Source organism: Oxyura jamaicensis, chromosome 8 (genome assembly GCF_011077185.1).
Source record: "Oxyura jamaicensis isolate SHBP4307 breed ruddy duck chromosome 8, BPBGC_Ojam_1.0, whole genome shotgun sequence".
NCBI classification, from domain to species: Eukaryota; Metazoa; Chordata; class Aves; order Anseriformes; family Anatidae; genus Oxyura; species Oxyura jamaicensis.
In genome coordinates this window covers 7,363,516-7,383,553 of record NC_048900.1, presented here as the reverse complement: position 1 = coordinate 7,383,553, position 20,038 = coordinate 7,363,516, and the positions used below count along the sequence as shown (strand labels likewise).

The 20,038-nt window shown below is 35.1% G+C and overlaps 1 protein-coding gene and 1 long non-coding RNA gene across 5 annotated transcripts in view; one reads left to right on the top strand and one right to left on the bottom strand.

The window, feature by feature from the left end:
* The window catches only part of KCNT2 (potassium sodium-activated channel subfamily T member 2), a 139,961-nt gene that overhangs the window by 4,038 nt on the left and 115,885 nt on the right, over positions 1 to 20,038 (bottom strand). For 2 of the 4 annotated variants that reach the window (XM_035332986.1, XM_035332989.1), the window contains 7 exons: positions 19,048 to 19,159; positions 11,690 to 11,791; positions 10,331 to 10,414; positions 8,778 to 8,906; positions 6,210 to 6,230; positions 4,614 to 4,914; positions 1,390 to 1,474 (listed from right to left, as the gene is read on the bottom strand). In XM_035332986.1, the coding sequence (XP_035188877.1) occupies positions 1,390 to 1,474; positions 4,614 to 4,914; positions 6,210 to 6,230; positions 8,778 to 8,906; positions 10,331 to 10,414; positions 11,690 to 11,791; positions 19,048 to 19,159 (834 nt within the window). The remainder of the gene's footprint in view (positions 1 to 1,389; positions 1,475 to 4,613; positions 4,915 to 6,209; positions 6,231 to 8,777; positions 8,907 to 10,330; positions 10,415 to 11,689; positions 11,792 to 19,047; positions 19,160 to 20,038) is intronic. The other 2 variants (XM_035332988.1, XM_035332990.1) reach the window with 1 other exon arrangement.
* LOC118170616 overlaps positions 1 to 20,038 on the top strand; it is a 233,999-nt gene that overhangs the window by 156,982 nt on the left and 56,979 nt on the right. Inside the window, exon 4 of the long non-coding RNA XR_004752804.1 lies at positions 10,333 to 10,475. This is a non-coding gene — a long non-coding RNA (uncharacterized LOC118170616). The remainder of the gene's footprint in view (positions 1 to 10,332; positions 10,476 to 20,038) is intronic.

Sequence of the window (20,038 nt, the reverse complement as noted above, 5' to 3'; positions counted from 1 at the left end):
AGCAGGAAGGACAACAATAAAATAAAATAAATACATAAAAAAAGAAAAAACTTTTTACCTGCACTGAAATGTGTGACTAAAAGAAAACTGCTGCAGAAAGAACCACTACTTCTTCCTTGCCTCTCCACTTGCCTTGACTCTCCTATTGCATGAGGGTAAACTGGCTGCCTAGTCAAGAGAATTAAAATTAATCTTAAAAAAGCCCTTGGCATAAACTGAGACACAAGCTCTGAGGCCCACGATCAGGAAATGAACATACATCAAGCTAGGCAACAGTATGTGTGTGTACAGGCTAAAGATGTGTAGGCATGACACAGCAAATTCAGTACCACTGCAAAATTATGCACTCACAATTGAGTTGCTGTACAACTTGTTTTTTTGCAAAGGTGGAAAAAGAAACTGTGGGCTCCTAGTCCACCTAGCTAGACTAGGAAACAGTACCTGCATTTACAGGTTAAATATTAGTAAATATCACACTGTGGAGTTCCATAACAGTGAAAATACTGTTCTAAATCATTTCAACAAATTTTATAACTGTAGTTGATGTTTAATAGTTTTTATGCTATACTTTTTATATACCACAATACTACAAGGCACTTCAATGTATTTTTTGTTGTTGTTTGGTTTTGTTTTTTTAGTATCAATAGGAATAATAGTTCAAACAGCTTTTCTGCTTGTGAGTAGATGGCGAGATGGGTTGGCACTGGTGTGGAGGGCCTTGCACAGGGACCCTGGAGCAGAGGGGGGATATTAGTATAGCAAGGTAGAGGCAAAAGAGGCTAGAGACAAAAACAGCGTAGGACCTGAACACAGTAATCACATCAAACTTCAGTATGAGAGAGTGGCAGATAATATATCTAAAATTCTTGAGCAGTTCAAACTTTGTGTTCACCTGTTTTTTTCTCAAGTGGTCTTCAAAATTCCTGGTAAGCAAGTTAAAAAAATAAATAAAAAATGCTGCATTTAGGTCCCGACATTTGTTTGATATATCATAAGCATGAATATTGCATGATATTTGGGGGATAAGTGCTTGTTATTTCAGTGGCATTTGAATCCATGAAGTAAAATTCCATTTGAAAACTCTGATTTGAAAAGTTCTATTAAGACTGAGAATGTTAATGTTTAATGAGAATGTTAATTTTGTGAAGCCATCCAGTGAACTCAGATTTTTTGTTTGTTTAAATACACAGAGTAAGAGGAAGATGAGAGAATATGGAGGTAAAAGGATTATGAAATATGTATATTTTACATAATTATACATATAATTGGTCATCTAAACAGAAGTTTCCATCTTATTTTTTTGGCGGGTATATGGGAAAGTGTGTTCCCCTGTAACAGCAGAAAGGTAGTAAAATTTTCAGGTCTTGTGATTTTTGTGCTTATACTTACACTATGTCATTGAGCTCTAATCTTGTATCTGGAGAAGGATTGATCAGGATGTAAGAAAGGGTGTTCTGATGATCGTTCATCTCATCTAGAGGACAAAAATGCACATGTCAAATTAGATTGAAAAACAAATTGTCGAAAGTATAATTTCTGGTAAACGAATTCAATTAAAAGATCATCTTTGGCTCAGAGCTGTCAAAAGTATCAGGTGTTGAAGTGATATCAAATAAGTTTAGCAACTTTCCAACTGTACTTGAATTGGAACTATCTGGCATAGCATCTTTTGATTTATCTCTCAAGATGCGTTTCCTTTCTGGTGTTCTATAAATGTTCTTTTTCTTTTTCCAGTCATACTAATTCTTAATACAACTCAATTTTATTTTGATTAAACAATCATTAATTTGGCTTCCATTGCTAAGAGGAAAGTAGGGTCTTCCATCCTCAGTTGGTGTAAAGTTAAAGCCAAGGCTAAATGCTATCCATTTCCAAATTTGGTCAATATAAATCTCTCTTCACTTTTCCTACGTGTCAAGGAAAATACTAATTTTCACATTTATCACATGTACCAGTGGGTTGAAATATGAAAGCTGTATGAACAGCAATTGGAATTTCTTCATTGTATTTTAACCGTTCTTCTAACGCTATGTTGCATTGGCTGACAGAAATCCTTTTTTTAAGGGGTTTTACTTAGCTGAGTCTCAGCATGCTTCTGTAGCTGTCACTGCTGTATCTTTTCTTTTGTATAATCTTCTCTTGATGTTTTGCATAAGTTGTTGCAGTGAGGCTAATTTAATAGGAGAGGCATTTAATCTGTGCTAATTACTTCTTCACTTTTAAGGAAAATGATGCAAAAGAGAACAGTCCCATTCTAGTTTCAGCACAATTCCTATATCATGTTAATCAAGTATGCTTGATACGTTGTCTCTAGGTTGAAAATTGCTATTGGATATTTTCAACTACATGTAACTTTTTATGTGCTTGTACCACTTTTTGCACTACTATAAGCATGACTGTCTAGAGAACAATTAGATAAACTCAGACTCTTAGCACAGGTGCAATTACACAGCTAAAATGGTCTTTAACAGTACAGTTTATTTTGGTAAAATGAAGCTGATGCAAAATATTGTAAAAAGGTTACACAAAAACATTCACCAGTATACTAGCCTCATGCTAGTATAGTATCCTAGTACCATGCCTCAGCTAGAGGGCTTGCATGGCCAAAAATGTGTTGTGCCTCAATTGGCATAAATGAATTCAGTTATTTGACTTTAGAATTGGAGTGCATAGGGGTTTTTAGGTTACCAGTGTAAAGAAAACTGAAGATGTGAAATTAGGTATAGGATCGTTCCTTTACATGGGGATATGTAAGCAGCTGGGACTTTGTTTCACGTTTTTTTCATTGCTCCCCACACATGCAGAAAGGCAGCAATAAGGAATATGTTTAACTTCTAACTGGGAGCTAACTGGCATGATTGATTTCTAAGTGCGAAAAAACAGGGATATTAAAAAGTTTCTATTCTATATGTAATACTAGTATATGTAGTAATAGCTTAATGTGTAGTGGGATGAGTGGGCAGTGAGCTCTTTTTGAAGGTGGGTGAAAGTCCTGTGGAATTTATTACTGAATGTGAAGGAGGATAGATGGCAGTGGGAATGTCACAGTGCAGGTTAGCAGCTAGCTGCATGTGTAAAACTTAATTTTTATTTTCAGAATATGGTTTTCCTGGGGTTGTCAAAGTAGTTTCTTTATAATGAGATGCATCTGTAAGAAAACATGGAAGAAATAAAAGTTTGTAAATCAGAATCAGGGCAGATAAATTTGTATTAGCTAAAGCATCTACCTATCAAGATTTTGCTGTTCTGAATATAGTATAATGGTTTTAAGTAATTTAATGAATGTTTGCTGTCAGCTCTTAGCTAGGATTTTAAAAGAAAAGTAGGAATCGACCAAAGTTCTCCTGTGACTAGTATAAAACGTGAACAATATTTACAAAATTTCTTGGGGTTGATTAAATGTTACTGTGGCCTGTGTCACTCCTGGAAAATACTTGGTCCTGATTCTTCCAGAAGACTCATATAGTATCAACAAATAAAGTGGGAGTAGTAATTACCCAGTTGGAGTCTGAGATAAAGAGCTCGTATGTAAATTGTAAAGATTAAGCAGAACTATAGCCGTGTATTCTGTAGTAGCTTTTTCTCAAGATGAAGTTAATGTGTACATAGCAACAATAAGAAGCATTTCTGGGTAGTACATTGCTGTTGGTTAAAGGTTGTCCCGACCCTGCATTAATAGTATGTGCTGTCAAAATGGGCCAATAAGAATACCTATTTTATAGGAGATACTGTTTACCTTCACCTAATGGATACTTTAGGTATAGCTAAAATGTAAATATAATTGTGTTGAAAAATCAGTAGTAATGCATTTGTCAAGCAATGTTTTTGATGCTTTGAATGTAAATTGAGTATGGGAACTGCAGTGTTGGTTCTTCTGAACAAGAAAGCACTAAGCTTCATATTGGACCTACTCTGCAGACAGAAAACATGAGAGATGAAGAAATCATTGCTTTTCCTAGGAAAACTAGAACTCATAGCTCTGAGGATTTCCACAAAACACACTACAAAGCCAAGGCTGTAGAAGGCCATCCCAGGCAGCCATTGTGCATAAAGTTTAGGAGGTTTTTACAGAAGTCTTGTCAATAGAGTTGTTTTTTAAAAAAATAAGATTAGATTTGCTGGAAAAATACATGTTTTATAAAAACAACATCTAAAGACCTAATGAAACATGCTTCATAAAAACTCTTTTAATATGACACTTTTGCATTCATTTTAAAAATACAGGAAAATGAATCCTCCTTCACACAAACAACTCCCCACCTTGACAGATTCACAAACTTCACAATAGCTCTTCATTCACGTTTCAGTATGTTTGTGCAAATATGGAACAGTTGTTCAATGACAAAGGAATATTTATATATTCTGCATACACATATATGCTTAACTTAAATATGACTGAGGTGGTCATATTTATTTAAAGCTCATATATTCTGAGCTTTCATCTGAAAATAGGAATGGGTGATAATAGAACCGATTTTTTAAAAAAATGAAGCAAGTTTCGTTTAAAAGAAATTACCACAAGCCTATTTTACTTACGGCACACTGTTCTTTAAAAAAAGGTTTTTGTATAATGCTAATATTTTTATTAATTTTAAGGATTAAATTAATCATACCATATCCTGCTGGAGAAAGGCCCAGGTGTTTCATTCTATTTTTCACAAGTTCAGCAAGTTCCTGTCTTTCTGATCTCCTATAAAGATTCATTCGCTGCTGGCTTATCTTCTCAGCTGTTTTACCAGAGTGTCTTGGTACTCTTCGGCTCAGCCGTCGGGCCCACTGCATGCTTTTTCGTCGTAACAAAGGATGATCAGACTGATCACTAGATGTTGAGTTACGATGATTACTGCGATAATTAAGGTGCTCTCTGGTGTCTTTAGTGTCTTCCCATTCTTCCACACTAATAGAGATTTGAGACTTGAAAGGAGAATGACAAGAGAAATTAAGGCGGTTTAAAAAATTGAGGCAGAATAAAACATTCTCTTTTCAACAGTGCAGCTGAACATGTGATTTAGTTGTAATGGAGCTGAGGGAATTTAGTTGTTCATAGTTACCAAATGTTCCTGAGTTGGTTACTCTCTGCTAGACTTTTTTTTTTTTTTAATGCAAAAGGCTAATGCTATATAAATGCAATTTAAATTGAGCCCTAATTAATGCCTGATTCCATTTTGTTTCTGAGAATAAGAACTGTAGCCTTCTGGTACTGCCTTTCCCAGATCTAGGAACCAATTCTGAATGAATTGTGCTTTCCTCCAAGCATTTAAATTTTTAATTTTTAAAAGAAATTCAAGTTGTAACTGCTTTGACTGCACCATTTTGAGTGCTCTCTTAAGACTACAGGTGACAATTGCTTGTTACTAGTGTCTCATTTCCAGGTATTTTTGATCTACCAGCACATGATTTCTGGAATACGGATTTTTTTTAATTACAATTTTAGATTTAACTAATACTTTTGGATTCTATTTTCAAAAAAAAAAAAAACCTACTTCCTTATAATCTTGAGCAGTTGTTGTGATACTTAAAACATGTCTTTCATTGGCATTGAAATAGTGAACTCTCACCAATATCCTGATATCACTGCAGTCTTATTACCTAGTTACTGATGCCAGTTTGGTGTGTTGTGGGTTTTCTGTTTGTTTGTCTTTAAATCCAAAACAAAGATGACTTTTAAAGTTGGGATTGGCTTACTTTATATGAATCCCCAAGAACAGAAAGAGTTCATAATACACTCCAAGTGATCAATGAATATACCAAATTTATCTGAAGAGCTACTGAGGTTCTAAAGATCTTTTCATATTAAAAAAATCTGAAGGCAAGATGCTGTTGACCTTGTCAGTGTTGAAAATTTTGCTCCACCAGCAACCTGAACCAGCTTTAAATGTAGCCACGTATTCTTTACAATAAATTTGGGGGTTTTGTCCGTTAGCAGTTAATGTGTTTACGATCAAGGTTTTCAGCTCACTGCAAAGATGATCTGTTATCTTCAGGATTCAATAGGAATAGCCTACCAAATCCCATTGTTTGTTTGTTTGTTTGTTTGTTTAAGTCAGTCTGTCAGCTTTCAAATTTTCAATATGATGTTTGTGTACAGAACAACTCTGCTTTAAGCTTTATTTATACAAGGATGTTCCATCGCATAGTTCCTATTTCCTGTACGGATTTTATTCCCGGGGTTTGACTCAGAAACAGGCAGACAATAAGCAAATACTTACTTGTGAAGCCGTTTCTCGTGACTGACAATGGAAGGGGTGGGGGGAACAAAACAAGAGACAATTTAAACTGAAGTGAATCTAAAGAAGCAAACATGGAGTATTTAACAGCAACCACAGAAAATCAATTACACGGGTAGTAAGGAAGATCCCATATCTTCTTAATTAAATGAAAATAGATGGAATTGTGTAGGTCATTGTGTGGCAAACTAGATTTTCATGTTCTTTAGCAACTAGATCACTGAAAACTTTCATTTTAGGGGAAAGACATGTATCTGTTTGTCAGAGTGAAGTGAGGGTGTCTTATTTGGATAGTACAAAAAAGATTTCAAAGGAGAACTAGTGCATACAGAAATAATATTTGTATATTTTGTTCTTGTGAATAAAGTTAAACATTAACTGCCTGCTCCAATGTATATGCAATACAAATTAAGTTTTATATGACTGTTTAAAATCAAATTGATATACACTTTTGAGGTTCTGCATTAGGAACCTTCAATTTATGGCTAGAAATTCATCATTTCTAACAAAAATAACAAAACAATAGTAATTTAAATTTCTCTAACCTCCACTTTAAAGACCTCATCAAACAGTATTTTAAAACTGTTTTCTGGTTTAATATATTGAAAAGCTAAATGACATCTCACACTAGTACTATTTCTTAAATTAGTTGGAAATTAATAATGGAACAGCTCTGCAGAAAGATTACAGATTTCAGAATTTTTCCATTCACCACAGAAGCTGAGCCAGATGTGATGCTTCTACATGCTCTGGGGAAGAGCTAGGTTAGGAAAGACTCCTGTGCCTCTGTAGAAGGGTAAGGTTTTCATGAATGCTCACCCACTGAACAAGAAACTGTTGGAGTATGTACATGTGGGAAATACCACTGGGGGTCTGCATTCAGATTGTAGAGCTTTTTAAAAAGGTTAATAAATGTTTTTACTTTAATAAACAAAGACAGTGCCACTCTTCCACTTGAATACAGTACATGGCAACTTGGGAATTTAAGTAGATGTCTTTATTTTTTCCTCTGTCTGATTTATCTCAAGCTCTTCAGGAGACTACCAATGAAACCTGTCAGGAAGTAATAGCAGGAGTTGTTTGTTTGTTTGTTTGTTTAATTGCTTCTTTGTAAAAGATGATTATCCTCCACAGAAAATCTGGGCCTGGTCTGATCAGGTATTCAAGCACTAAAGTACAGGCTTCAAAGGTTCTCCATGTTATGGTAAAATTGTGAGTTTAGAGTTAACCAACTGACTTTTAAACCTTGTTTTTCAGTAAAGCCTTTGAAAGTCTTATCCATGTTTAATGAATTCTTGGTTTGCCATGCCCTTTGCTCTGATGAAAGCTATGACAATTTTTTTTCATATTAGCAGCAATGGCAGTGATTTTTGCCTATATTCTTCTCAAAGGGATTTTGATGGATTGTGTTAATGCTGCTAAATTTAAAGTCATCTGACATTACTGCAAGTGCAGAGCACACTAGCTAAGCTGTAAAAGCCACCTGGAGTGGTATTAGTGGTCCACGAAGAGTCAGTAGTCAACTTGGAATCTTGCATAGCCTCTTGTAACCCTTATTTTTAAGTTAACTTTAAACAAATGTTTGTACTTGCTTCATGATAAAGCCTGTAGTTAAATGGCTTAATGTGTTATAATCTTTTTCTGAAATACAGAAGAGAATATAAATCATCTACACTGGAAATCTGTAAACTGAGATTGTATTTCAGAAGGAGAAAATTTTGATGCACATTAGAGCCGTATTTGAATCCTGGTTTAATGAGGTGGAAGTATTAATGCTCATGTAAACAAATGGCTTATGGATAAGAGAGAGGGAAGCTGCACAAACAAAAAAATGAAAATGAGCGATGTAGGACCGTCACCAGCACATATGTTAAATAGTCAGGAAACAGAGCATCAATGTTGATATGTGTGTGCATGTATGCACACAAACAGGGAGAAGTATATATTTATACATATATATATGCATGTATATATATGTATAATATATGTTTATATATATACATACATATATATATGTATATACATATATGTATATACAGTCAAGGTTAAAGAAATACCATTATATTTTTAGTAACAATTTTATTCTCTAGTTCATTTCTAGTTACAAATTCATGTGAATATTGAAATGCCACCTGTTTGGGTTAGAGTGTTGACATTCTTGTTGCACCTGATACAGGACCTGGTCATACAGCTTGTTATGGATATTGCTGTTAGTCACTACATGCAAGTTCAGCCTAGATCTAGCTGTTATAGCCTGTCCTACTGTTCCTGAGCTGTATTTGCTTTTTAGTCACTTCATAGATGAGCACAGGAATGAAAATCTGTACATAGACTGGGTCTGATATGTGGTCTGGGCCTTGTGTTAATCTGACTGTACACATGTCAGCAGAGGGAGACCTTAGTGGGTTGGAATTAAGTACATTTGCAGACATGGCACCCCCAATATTCTTTAAATAAGTGGTTCCAATTTTTATGAGGACTGTTTAAAAAAAAAAAAAAAGAATCTTGTATACTCTGTAACCAACTCCAAAGTATAGTTAAGTGACATACCTCAGATGTTGTAAGCTTTTGAGATTCTGTCCTATAGACTCCGATTGGAATGTCTCCTGTAGAAGAACAAAGTTTCTGATATAGTCTGGCGTATGTCCTAATCCACAGATCCTCTTCTGTGATTTTCATCTGAACAAACAATAATAGGAATGAAAACTTTAACTCATGATGGCTTATAACTTGTTCATTATACTACTCTTGAGAAAAAACAAAAACTAAATCCCAGCTGGTAATGATCATATCGTAGAGTTGCACCTTTCATTCACAATAAATTTGAAATTTCTATCAAGTTTGCAGATGCTGTTTCCTTGTTGTCTGGTAGACATTGTGGTGCAAGTGGTTCACTCATTTGGGAATTACTGCTCTCTTTGTTTTAAAATTATTTAAACTTATATAGTATCCCTCATCTGGTGTTCATTATCTGAGTAAAATATAAAAAGAATAATAAATATAAAAAGAATGAACTACATATCAGCAGTAGTAAGAACCTGTTGATGGACAGACTGAATAATGAGTAAATATTTTGAATGCTGCCAGATAACTGTTCTTTAGACAGCAAGCTCAATATCTAGGAAGAAAGAAGGTGGAGAAAGCAATAAACTAAGCATAAATGGCATAAAAAAATTCCAAAGTTAATTTCAAATATTTCATGACTTCAAAAACTTTATTTCAAGATATTTATGAGCCCTTTCTCAAAGATTAAACTGACATTCCACTGTAACAAAGTTTGCTGATTGGCCAACAAACACTAAAGTGCTTCTTTTAAAAAACAAACTTCTTCAGGCAACTCTGGTCAGAGCAAATATAACTTTATTTTTGAGAGCAACAGCCTCAATTCTTTATGTTTCCCCAGGAAGATTAAAAAAAAAAAAAAAAAAAAAAAAGCTATTAAACAACTCACCTATGTTTGCTACCTTGGTGTGGGAGAAAACAAAGTTGGGAGTAACCCACTTGAACATATTTAACTTTACATAGGGAATATAGAGACATGTGAACAAGATAATTTGACCATCAGTGACATACACTAAATTACTTCAGTTTAGGTATGTGTGTAGATATATATTTATATAAAGTCCAATTTTTCCCTTCATTACCTATGATGGAAAGAGGTATTGTCAAACAGCATTTTGTGTAAGTGCTAGCCAGGCTCTACAGGCAGGTAGAGTTTCCTATTTTTGATATATTTGGTTATTAAAATTAGTTGCTGAACTGCCATCTACATTTAAAAAAAAAGGGGGAGAACAACAGCAAAACTTGCACTTCTCTGTTTTCCTGTCTTTCCTGCTTTTTTTTATGCTTTATAGAATGTGTTGTGGGTTTTGGGGGTAAGGAATGTTTTTTGCTTTGGAGGGAACTAAAACCAGACACATTTTCTACCTATTTTTCCTGTCTTCTCTCCAGTGAAAAAGGAAACAGATGGCCTTTCTTGGACTTTCACAGAAGAAACTGCTCTACAAAGAAAGTAGAGGTGTTTTGCAGGCAATACAGAATATTATTTGTTGTTTTGTAATAATTTACTTTTTTTTTTTTTTTTTTTTTTTTTTTTAACTTACAGAACAAAGAAACCCAGATCCTGGTGTGGTATCAAGTCCCAGCAGAAGTCTTGTGATAGAAATCATATAATCTTTCACAAATGACTGCAAGATTTTTAACAGGAGAGACAGAGAAGAAAGAAAACTTTAATGAACAGATGAACAGGTAACCTTATGCACCACGTGTGAATTCTAAACAAATTGCACATCTGCATTTAAAATCATTCTCTTTATCTTTTATCTTAATCATTGTAGAAATAGCTATTTCTTTATGCATGCTGAATCTATTGTCAGGAGAAAAAAAGTATGTTTTTTGGTTCTGCATTTGTATACAAAAATATTCAATGAGACTAAGGTATAATGAGGAAGCCTGAAAACTAAGATGCATATAGATGTAACATCAGTGGAAGTAAGATGTTAGCTTCATGAAATTAAAATAACTACCTTCAGTGCAGATGAAATGCTGTCTTACTTTAGATGGAGCTGCAATACTGAGTAGTGGATAATGCTAAGGTGAGACAACTATTATTTTAATCCAAACTGGAGCCATTTGCCTTTGCTGATGTTTAATGTTTAAAGTAGATCTGCCTTATTTCAGTTGAGGCTTGTTGCTCTAACCAAGTGTTTTGCTGATTGGCAGAAAGGAGAAAATTAGACATGACTAAGCAAACTAAATGTAGAAGTGTAGGCTAAGACCAGGAACAGACATTAGATCAGCTAAAACCATGAATGTTTCTTGTCCTTAGTGGTTGTGCTGCTGGAATCAGAGGACTGTGTGTGCTCTGCAGACTTTGATAGGGCTGTTTGTTGCCACCTCTTCGGTATAGTAGGGCAGCATTGAAGGCAGGTTATCTTTCCTTCTTGGAACACAAGTTGCAGCCAGTTGTTCTTTGGCTTTAAAGTGTGATGGCTGGTCATCTGGAGGTCTAGTTGACAAGAGTAAGAAGAGGCTGGCTGGTAAGATGGCTGGTAAATTACTCATGCAAATATTTCCGTTGATTTTTGTGGTTAGACCTGCTACTTTGTGGGAATGGGCACTGACTTTTTGTTGCAGAATACAAGTGTTAACAGCCTGTATAATGTGTATTTTATACAGTTTGAATCAAAATTATCCATCTCACCAGACTCTATAGAGTTTCATAGCAAGTATTGTATTGTTTATAAGCAGAATTCATTCAATGAGAGGGTAATTTGGGGGCTTGATTACTTTAATAGCAAGGTCAGATGGAGCATGCTCCACTGATATGTCTTTGGCTCCTGGCATAGACACCTATATTAATGGCTTACATGGAGGAAAACAGGGTCATCTGATAATTACGTACAATAAAACGGGTGGTAAGAATGCATGTTAACTACATTGAGAGAAGACAGTCACAATACCTGATATAGCAGTGTGTCCAACATACTGATGCTGAAAACCCTGCCAGCAGCAAAAGGCAGTCGAAACATAAACGCCAAATTAGATCCCTTCTCCCGCTCTTTCTGTATAGAAATTAATAATAAAAAATAATAATTTTAGTGCTGCTTTTGGAAGGATTATAAAATCAAACTGATATTACCTTGAAAGAGACCAAAAGTATAAAATCCCTTTACCCTGAATTATAGTTTCCACAAACATGTAGCACCTGTGTTCAACACTTCGTTTTTGAAGTTGAAATATTTTGTTTAATGCATATATTGTTTCAATCTTCACATCTGCAGTTGCACAGGGACTTTCTACCAGATCATTTTAAACAAAGATTGTGGGATTTCAACAGTGCTTAAAGCAAAGCTCTTGTTATTCCTGATCCAAATTTCTTGATGCTGACAGTGAACTCTTGTTGAGATCCAGGGAGTCTACTGGGGACGTGAACATGAAACACGAACAGAATCTGATTCAAAAGGGAAGAAATAGTATTTCAGAGAATGTGATAGGAGATCAGATGTGGACTAAGGCAGAAACTTCTTGTTCTGATTGTTCTGATACTTCTAGGGAAGGGAAGCAAAAGTACATAACTACAGTTATTCCTTTTTCATATCACAACTCGTGTAGAGACACCACACCAATGTGCTTCTTATTCCTTTAGTTATTAGTGAAACAACAGGTTGGAAATGATCTTGCTGTTTTAGGGAGAGAGAATGCATCAAGCTTCTGGTTCAGAGATGTCATGAACAATAAGATGTGTTCTCAAAGTACAGAAATGTTACATATTTTGAAATTGAGACACATATCCATCACATATATGCACCAGTACATGCTTGCTACTGACAGGGTCAAAAGTAGCTTTGCAGAACAGAACATGGGGACCTGGTGGACACCAAGTTAAATGAGGCTAACAGTGTCTTGGGCAATAGGAGGAATGTGTAACCAGGTTGAGGCAGGTGATCCTACACCTCTTCTCAGCACAGGTGAGGTCACACCTGGAATACTGTGTCCTGAGCTCACCAGTAGAAAAGAGGCACAGACATACTGGAGAGAGTCCAGCAAAGCATCACGATGATGGACTGGAGCTTCTCTCCTGTAAGGAAAGGCTGAGAAAGTTGGGAATGTTTAGCCTGGAGAAGAGAAGGTTCGGGGCTGGGGAGGTGGTGAGGGTGCTTGTGTGTATCTCATTAATGTGTACAAATATCTGAAGAGAGGATGTAAAGATGGTGGAGTGAGGCTCTTTTCAGTGGTGCTTGGTGGCAGGACAAGAGCCAATGGGCACAAACTGAAATACAAGTGACTTTTTCTGAACATAAGGAAACATTTTTTTTTACTATGAGGGTGATAGAACAGTGAAACAGCTTGTAGAGCCTCCTTGAAGATATGGACTGGAATAAGCATTGCCACATTAAAATGTATGCTTAGATGATGGCATTACTGTAGAAAGTCATATCTCCTACTCTTCCTGAGCACTCACCTGACAGCATCAGATAAACCAATGCAACTCATTAACTCACAACTTATTCCTAACCAGGTTGGCAAATAAACTAACTTTGCCAAACAGAGTGCATCTCTCACTAGCAGTTCTTGTTGCTCAAAGAGGGACCCAGAATCTTACAAAGTGCTACCAGTGATTGAAGTCATGATAACCAGTTGTTAATTCACAAGATACATCCATACCAAGCACTACTTGAATGATGGAAACTAGCCTCCAGAACTCTGGCTGGGTTGAGATAGCTTATTTGCTGTAGGTACCTCTCCAGCAGAAGGTGGGGAGGACCAAGGCTTGCTGTGTCCATCTGTTGTTGCGCAGTCCCACGCTGCCTGGAAGAGTTTCTGGGTTCCCTCTGTGACCCCTGCCATGTTACCTGCTCTGATAATGGTTGAAGTCTCGTTCAAGTCTCAGCTGCATTCCTGCTGACTAGCTAAGTAAGTTTTCCACCAGATGATTAATCATCAGACAGGTCAAGACTAAAGGTGCAGGCCCATTACGACTTAAAAAAAATCATGTTATGGCAAATTACTAATAAGCAGGCCTCTCTGTTCTACATGCATACATCTCAGTGTCTACCATAGTCATCAGCATGGAAAGACTTGCAGTTAATATGTTCAACTACATTTTCCTTTCTTCTAAAGATCCTATTTCCATACTATTCAACTTAGGTTTATTCTCATACTTGTCAGCTCACTTTAGTACGCTGGACGTTGTGCATAGACTCTACAAACAAATCACCAGGTATCCAAACCAAAGCTAAATGGAAAGAATGTTCTCTCCTTTTGTTCTGTAGGGTCGCAATCCTCTCTTCTTAGTGCATAAGGTATTAGAAAAAAAGAGAGAGAGAGAGAGAAACTACACTCTTTAGTTTTTAGAAATTTTTTGTTCAGTATAACTGTGATATAGGACTTAAACTATAAGCCCATTAACTCTTGCTGACATTATTATCCTGTCCACAGGTGCTATTTAAGAGGTGTTTGTGTAGAGCACATATTTCTCAAAACCTGTAACCTGCTTAAAAATATTGTAAAATATTGTCTGTTCTTTAAATCACGTACTTTTTCAAGAGTATAAAAACTTAAGAATTTTTGTAGTTACGCTTACTATGCAAGACTATTGTAAGATGAATTTTATTTGACACTACAGTATCAGTTTGAGTTGCATTTTCCTTTTTGGAAGAATGTAATCGCTAAAAGTATAGCAGAGATGTTAGTTTAAACAAGCAGTTTAAATGAACATCCAGAGAAGCAGGTGTCAGGTATGTGTTTTGTTGTTGTTTGTTTGTTTTTGCACATAATTTCAAAAGCATTTGGTGGACTTGCTTCTCCTGTTGAATCAGTAGAAAGAAATAGTAGATACATTGTTATGCTTAATAAATTCAATGTGTCTTAATACAAGAGCTTAAATCTGCCCTTCATGATTCATGTTTATTGTTAAGATTTACGCTGCTTCTGTGGAACAAGTAAAAGTATTGAGCTGAGGTTTCAACATAAGCAAGGGAAAGGAGGAGGACTATTATCTTGCACAGGAGAAAAAAAAAAAAAAAAAAAGAGAGAGAAAAACATGCCTGGGTTTGGTTAAGTTTGTTTTTCTCCTAATATTTTTTTTGTGTGGTTGGAGCAATGCTCTGTATTTTTATTAACTTTCACTGTGACTTGTAATTTTTCTTCACCATGTGAACTGCACGTACACAAACACATGCTCACATACTGTGATCAAACAGCAAAGGGTTGTTTCTAGTAAGTTGTGTATTTCAGACAGAGTTGAGGAAAGCAGCAGTCTCAGAGTACAAAGAACAATTTTACGTAGCAAAGCATAACATTGCTCCTACTGGTATAAGCCACAGATACAACTTATGTGTTTATTTTGTAGTTTAGCTCAAGTATTTGAATGCTTTTATTTTAGTGCAAAGTAGAAGATACTTTCTTCTATTGCTGTTGTGAATGAAAAACTCTGTGTGAATTACAGAAAACACTTGTTTTACAACAAATACTTTAAAATTAAAACTACATCCATTCTATAACATACATTATTTTTGATTCATGACATAAAATTTTATAGGCAACTGGCTGTGAAGTGACTATCAAGTCATGACTGAGGTATTGTGTTTATCTGTCCATCTGTTCAGAGAAAATAGTTGCAGATTTTAAGACTGATAGGATAAAGCAAAAGATATACTTTGGGGGAACAATTTGTTTGTATACAAATTTTTGAAGATAGATGCATAGGTCCTGTTTGGATTATTTTAAAATGAAAGCTTGGAAGTTTATTTTTCCCATACATATTACATTTCTTATATTGTTTCCTTTCTTCTCTTATTACAAGCTTACTTTTTCTTTATTCTTGCTTAAGAGATTTGTGAGAAATACAACTTTTACTCAAGCATACTGTTGAAGTTTTTTTTTTATTACCTGCAGACTCATTGGTTTTCCAGATAATACTGCATATGTAGAAGGCAAAAATGTATCAGAATATCCCAGCTGTTTTATTTCATGTGATGCTCAGCAGCTCCTTCCCTGACACTTTTTTGGAATTCACGAGGAAGGGGTTACAACTAAAGTATAGATCATTTCTAGGAACATAAGTAAAAGATCATGGCATGAGCGCATCCAATAGAACTGCACATTCATAGGTGACATTTTAAGACAGTTATTAATAGATGGAGTTCTTGACTTCATCTTCAGTCTTCTCCTTACGGTTGTGGCTTTGCTCATGTGAAGTTCAGAATTACACTTGTTATTGCTTTGAAAACAGTAAAACACTTATGGTTTTGGGAATTTCCTAGCATGTGCCATTCTTCCTCCATTTAGGCTATTTAATTTGCAATTAATTATTTCCTTTGGGGTGTGCTTATTGTCAGAATACTAGACTATATCTGCCCAGGTCGAGTACATAATGTTTTCATTTTATTTCCTTCGTTCCTACCTTATTATCGTGATTTTAGTTTTTTTTACTATTAATAAATATTAATAGTAATATTTACTATAGTATTATAGTATACTATTAATTATAGTATTAATATTAATAAACACATAGTCCTTCATAGCAGTCAATACTGTTATGTTCTCTCTAGTCAGGATGCAGTTCACATAACGATATTCTAAGCTGTGCTGATGTAAACATGAATGAGCCATCACAGTGGTTTCATGGCGCCAGGGCTGTGCTGCACCTCCATGTCTGGGGACAGGAAATGTCTTTCAGCTCCAGGCCAGAGGGTGAGGTATGGGTATGTGATGTAAGGAGTTGCATGTGAAATCTTGAGCTTGTACATGTAGCTTCTAGTGGAGAAATCAAGGCTCTGATATTTTGGTTTTAGTCTCAAACGTAACTTGTAAAATACCAACTGCAAAGTAACCTGAAGCCCTGTTTTGGCAACAGTTTCAGTGGTTGAAAGAGATGTAGCACCCATCTTGATTTAATATATTCTACAACAATTTAGACAGTAACATGGAACTGCTATGGAAAGCTCTAACTGGTGTGTACAAACAATGAAACTTTGCTGTATGGAATGTATAAGGATATAATGTGAAACACAGTTTTGGAGTTGTCCAAGAACATATAAATGGGATGAAGTTTAGTGGCTTATTACAGATAACAAGTGCATGGCTAGTTTTGGTAAATGCTGGTTGTTGCCCATGTGAGATATGACTTAAATCTGGGTATGGAAGCCTCTTGATGGTTTCTTTCTTGACATAAGGGATTTTGGATCAATATCACTTCACCTTTGGAATAGTTTACGATATTTTGGACTATGTTCTTAATGGCTTCTGTTCTACCTTTTTGGCAAGAACAGATTAATTTTTGTTGAAGATCTGGAACAACTTTCTACAAATCTGTCAGTTCAACTAAAAAAATGTGTGCAAATTATATATATCGTTTCAGGCAGAGCTATAGCTGATCTAAATCATTAGAGATCCACTTAAACTAATAAATTTATACCCTTCAGGGGGCACCAATCAATATTTTTATTATCTATATGAAACTCCTGTTTACCATTGTTTAATGTTACTTCAAATCTGTTTTAAAACCTGATCAGTATTTATACTAAATGGAGACTGTTTGCTCTATCCTTAACTGAAGTTGAAAAAAACAACCTACTTTCACGTGTCATAGCAAATATTTAAGGCAGATTTCTGCTCACCTAATATATATATGCTTATCCCTTTGAAGGATATGAAATCAGAGTGTTGGTGTGATGAAAAGATATATGCATATATTTTAAAATGATCACTTTAGAGATTTTACCCTTCTGTCAACACCTGCAATATTTACTTACAAAATAGTAAAAAATCATAGAAAACTAAAGTCTGAATCTTATCCAGGGTATTCTAAACATTTTTCAAGAAAGCAGGAACAGTTACTTCATTCTTTCTTACTGAAGACAAATGGAGAACTAAGTTCTAAGTTTAAACTGTGAGTACTATGTTTTCCTTTTTTTCTGCTGTATAAAAGGACCACTACTTTCTCTTATGTCAGTGCTGAGATTGGTGTCCAGATCTATTTATTTTTAAAATGAGGAAAGTTGCAGCTGTAACAGCAGATGGACTTCACCTCTTATACGCGTATCTTTCTTCCATAGCCCATTAAGTTGAAAAGTAAATTTTGCATGCATATTTGAGTGCTACCTGAAGGCAACTCGCCTGACTTTTGTAGTCTTTCTGAAAACGGGATGCTTATTGCACGAATAATCATCAACTGTACATTTGACTGCATTAGATAATTTTTACTCAAGTTCTTAACTGCCTTTGATTTTGCATGAGGGAGTTCTGTAACACCTAATGAACTACAGCACCACCTGTGAAGTGTTCCCTGCAAACATTAAGATGGAATGAATGGGAAATATCAAAAGCAGGCAACTTCAATTGCAATAAAGAAAATGTTCTTTTAAGATAAATTATCTACTGCTATTTCAGCCTAGCATGGTTTGGATAGGAGATAAATTAACTGTTCAGCTTCCAACCTACGTTCACAACTTCGCATTTGTGCAATAAATAAAATTACAGAAGTTATAATATTTCTAATTATTTTCAGTATCTGTGCTGGGTAAAAAATTGAGCTTGTATAAAGCAAGAGAGAGAAATTAGATAAAAATCTTGGGTTCATTGCATTGGAGTCGATAGGTTAACTGTCCATTGAGTAGTCCAGAAAAAACTGTAGACACCATATACTCAGAAAAAAGTTATTCCTATTCTTTCTTCCCCATGTCATTAAGTTGTATGGATTAAGGGAGTATTTTAAAAAATAATTTTGCAGTAGGTGAAACACAGTATTGAAGGCCTTTCAGCTATTGACACTGGATACTCTAAATTGCCAATGCATGATTCCAGCCAGTTCCAGCTTATTCCTCCTGCAATTACCATAGAGGAAAAGGAGTGGTAAAATGCAGGAATCACAGGTGAAAACCTTTATGGATAGTGGGAGTTGTATAATTACTCCCAGAATCTAGGACTATACATACTATACAGCTAGGAAATGAAAGTCATATGTTCAGTTCTGTAAAATGAAAATGATTTTAACATGAATTCAAATTTGCTAAGATAACTAGGATACATGAGGTGAAGAGAACAGGAGGCTATGTGAGAGAACCTAGCAATAATATCTAGATTAATAGCAAATGGGGCTAGGGGGAAGGTGACTGAAGAGAAAGATCTGTATTTGTAGACCAGTATCGTGATACTGTTTGTCTTGCTTTTACATTGCTGCTACAACCATAAAATAATTTCACTGTTTCCACTTATTCTGAAAGCATTGTTTAAAAGAAAAAATAAGAAAATGTGTTCAAACGGTAACATTTCCACTGGGGGGCGGGGGGAAAAGGGGAAGGGCAAATCTCCTTACCTTTTCCAATTTGGATAGAGCAAGAGAATAGCAGTCTTTGGCTCTGAACTGCATGAATCTCATATTGGCTGGGTGAGTTAGTTCTGTGATAATGCTTAGGCTTGAGAACAACCTGTATTTTAAAAGAATGTTACAGTTATAGCTCTAATTACAACAATTCACAAGTGTAAGGCTCTACATAATGCTATGATTTGTGTTTATGTCCACTTTTTTAATTAAGTGCATGAAAATTGCACTTTTTTGGTACAAAGAAAAGCTGTTATAATAGCAGAGGGAACTTCTACGAATATTCTCTGTAGAATTCACAAAGAAGCAAATGTACATTTGGAGGTTGAGCTTATATTCTATTTAAATGCTAGAAAGGAACTACTTAATTACTGGAAGTTTTATTTAATTATTTCTAAAATGACAAATCTGTAGGAAATAACAAAAAAAATGCAGAACTATATAGTATTTGCTTGGTATCCAGTTGTATGTAAACTATACCATTTGATTAGAGCTGGCTTATGTACTATTTCCTTTTTATTTTTAGTTCTGTTTATATGGTCTGTGTCTACAGACTGAGTAATCTAGACTAGAATTATCACTTCTTGGGACTGTGGGAACTTAAAATTGCTGAGCAAATGTATGTTTATGTATATCTATGTTCTCACAAATATTTTGCATGTGTAAATATTTCAAAGTTAACACTATTTCAGACTTCCAATAACAAAAAACAGTAAAGGAAGTTTAACTCTGATCTGGCTGAATAACACAGATTTTCATGAAGCTGATTGACTCTAAAGACCCAAACCCTAGCCCTCAGCTGTCTCTCAAGGAAAAAGATTTGTAGGTTATCCTATGCAAATGCTACACTATTTGGACTAGAACTCTTTATTTATTTCCTCTGTAAATTAGTCTACTAAGAAAATGAGACATGGATTTGTAATCTATTTTGATCCTGAAAGTATTTATTTACATATGATAATAGAAAATTGTAGTATTAATGACT